The sequence below is a fragment of the Alosa pseudoharengus genome, unplaced genomic scaffold, assembly GCF_046254945.1.
Source record: "Alosa pseudoharengus isolate Yale_2024_CS ecotype anadromous, Long Island Sound unplaced genomic scaffold, YU_APseudo_1.1 YU_APseudo_1.1_scf_10, whole genome shotgun sequence".
In the NCBI taxonomy this organism is placed as follows: Eukaryota; Metazoa; Chordata; class Actinopteri; order Clupeiformes; family Clupeidae; genus Alosa; species Alosa pseudoharengus.
Genome location: NW_027468565.1, coordinates 35809674 through 35812499, shown reverse-complemented (window position 1 = coordinate 35812499; position 2826 = coordinate 35809674). Strand labels below are relative to the sequence as shown.

Below are 2826 nucleotides of genomic sequence, written 5' to 3'. Positions count from 1 at the left end.
TGAATCAAAATGTAAAATTTTACTGTAGTGCTGTGGGATGTGATACATATCACAAAACAGTGAATTCATTCCGCTCATTATTTGTTGTTACAAGTGTTTTTGGACAGAGATAAAAAAAAAAAATGGAAGAAAATTAAAACAAAGAAAATTCATAAAATACAATTGAGTCGGCATCATTCAGTCTGAACATCTCTTCTACGATGTGCTCTTCCAGACAGCTAGGTTAGATGAACAGCCATACCTGTTTCCTTCATACATATTGCTCATTGTAAGCGTGTGTTGGCATTAACCATACATACATATGAATTCTCTAAACACAGTGTGATTAGGAAAATCAATAAATACATTCTTGATTTTTTTTTTGTCAAGTGAAACATACCAGGTGGACATTTGGACAAATATATACATATTTGATTATCTTTCTACTTTACAGACTTGTGTACCTGTTGACTACTTTGCTTATCTTCTTGGACAACAGGCCTAACACATTGATGAATTCAATCATTCATAGTAGCCACTGTTCTCGTAACCCCAGAACATCCTTTAAAGCTTGATGGCACTTAGTGGCAGAGGTACAACACTTCTTTCAGATTCTCCCCTCTGTTAATTAGCATCACCCAAAGCAGAATCAGTCTTACACATCTCTAAAGTTGATGATACATGGGGCAACTTATTGAGCAATGTTGCTGGGCAACCATATAACTGTTTTTTGTGTGTTCTGGTTGGATGATTATGACAATTTATCTGCTGATGATTTAAGTTGAGCCAAGAATTGTTGGCATAGACCAATGGGAATGTGTCCGACCAATAGCACGCAGGGACACCGCTCACCATCATGGCGCAGATCGTTGCCTTGCGTATCATCAGGTTAATAGTAAGACATGTGGGTTAAGGGGTCTCAACTCTGGGCCTTCACTTCACCTTTTCCTTTACTAACATCTTTCATCTCAGGAGCGATGAAGAGAGACGAGAGGAAATGCTAACATCTCTCTTCCTTGCTCACAGTCACCAAACGTCTTTGTGTTTTAGATAAAAAAACAAGCAATGTAAACATATACTCTTTTTTTTCATTTAGAAAAAACAAACACTATTTTGGTATTTGTTGTTTGTTTAGTGAGTGTACTGTGCATGTACAGAAAGACACTGAATTGCACTATTTTTTTTTTTTTGTTTGTTTTTTGTCTTGTTTGTTTGCTTATTTTGCTGATCTCCACAAATGGACATCATCTTCCATTTGGTTTCAGCAATAAGGCCAAAATACAGGAAAAGGAGACAGCAGAGGGAGATTCACATCGATCTACACACAGAACGACAGGGTTTAAAAAATAATATTAAAATAATAATAAAAACTTACTATTTAATACACGCGCACAAGGAAATGAGAGTCCCCCCCTCACATCTATGTGGGATAAAAATGATTATCAGACATTGAGGTCGTCCAGCTCTTGAAGTTCATTCTTTAGCTTTAACACAGAGTCATTTCCTCTGAAGTGCTTGTTGCCACAGTGATGAGCTTCACTGAAAGGGCGACGGTGGGGGGTGGGTGAGTTGTGGATGACCTTTAGTGGATGACCGTGGTGGCAGTGAGGGTGAGGCAGCCATTCTGGACCAGTTTCTGTCTGCAGACTGGAGGATGGGGGTCAGGTGGGGTTGGGGGTTTGGCTGTGTTTATTGCTAGGCACCGGGAGGGCTGCGTGGCCTGTGACCCCTGACCTCTGGCCTCCAGAGGGTGGGGGTGGTGAGAGAGAGAGAGTGAGGGCGTGTGTGAGAGCAGGCGACTCAGGTGTAGACGTAGTTGATGAGCAGCTGGAAGACCAGGAGCATGCAGAGGATGAGCCAGTGGCGTCCACTCAGGGCCACACTCTGCTCAGCAGCTCGTCGCTGGGTCAGCTGGCGGCTCAGGGATTGCAGGTTCCTGTCAGAAGGACACAGGAAGTCAGTGTACTGGGCCTTGCACTAAACTACATTACCTTTCAGTCTTTGTACAGCACATCAGTTTGAGTTTTTTTAAAGGGACACCAGGCAAGCCTGATGCTTTTTCTCTACCAAACTCCCCCTCGCTCGGTCTGAAGCTCTTTTCCTTTTCTTTGCATCTTCCGTCAAGGATTTTTGCTGCTTCTTCGCCGGCTCTGTAGCCTAGAAATCTAGACGCGCCTCTAGCGGTAGCAAATTACATTTGCTTCCAGGGCTAGTCTAGCAACTCTCCGATGGCTTGTGAGCTCCAGAAATCGAAACTTAATCAGGCCATTGAAATCGTGTATAGAGTCGTTTGGTGGGCTTAACATAATGATTGATGGCAGAGTTGCAACGGTTTGGCTTGAATTCCCTGCTACTTGAAAACAAATAAGATGGATGTTGCTGCTGGCGAACAGTGTGACACGAGTTAAGCTTTTATTATGTTGGCAAACGTTTGAACTAGCCAACTAGCTCCGCTGGTGGGAAACGCATGGGATTTATAGCGCTGCCGCTGTCCTATTGCGTGCAGAGGGAATTTGAAAGACAACTGATTATCCCGCCCCTCGGACTGAGCACTGCGAACGGTGAGTGCCCAGACCCTACATTTTAATGTGGGTCTGGCTCGCCAGGCTACCGGCTCTGCCATTATACACACGTTTGCAACAATCGCTAGCGTTTCGTTAGCCTGCCTCTGTGCTGTGGATGCAGGATGTAAAGTGATCCTGCTTCGGTCGGCGGGTACGATACACTGAACTTGCAAGCGGGATATTCTTCCTACAGGCAGTAGGGGCGGGTGAGAGAGTCTTCATTCACCCTGTAATGAGTCATTTAACCATATACCGACTTACGAAGATGAGTAATCAACACGAA

The 2826-nt window shown here is 43.8% G+C and overlaps 1 protein-coding gene across 3 annotated transcripts in view; it reads right to left on the bottom strand.

The window, feature by feature from the left end:
• osbpl5 (oxysterol binding protein-like 5) overlaps nt 1–2826 on the bottom strand; it is a 51425-nt gene continuing 48599 nt past the window's right edge. For all 3 annotated transcript variants that reach the window (XM_076271117.1, XM_076271126.1, XM_076271135.1), the window contains exon 22: nt 1–1915. In XM_076271117.1, coding sequence (XP_076127232.1) covers nt 1780–1915 — 136 coding nt within the window. In that variant the 3' untranslated portion in view covers nt 1–1779. The remainder of the gene's footprint in view (nt 1916–2826) is intronic.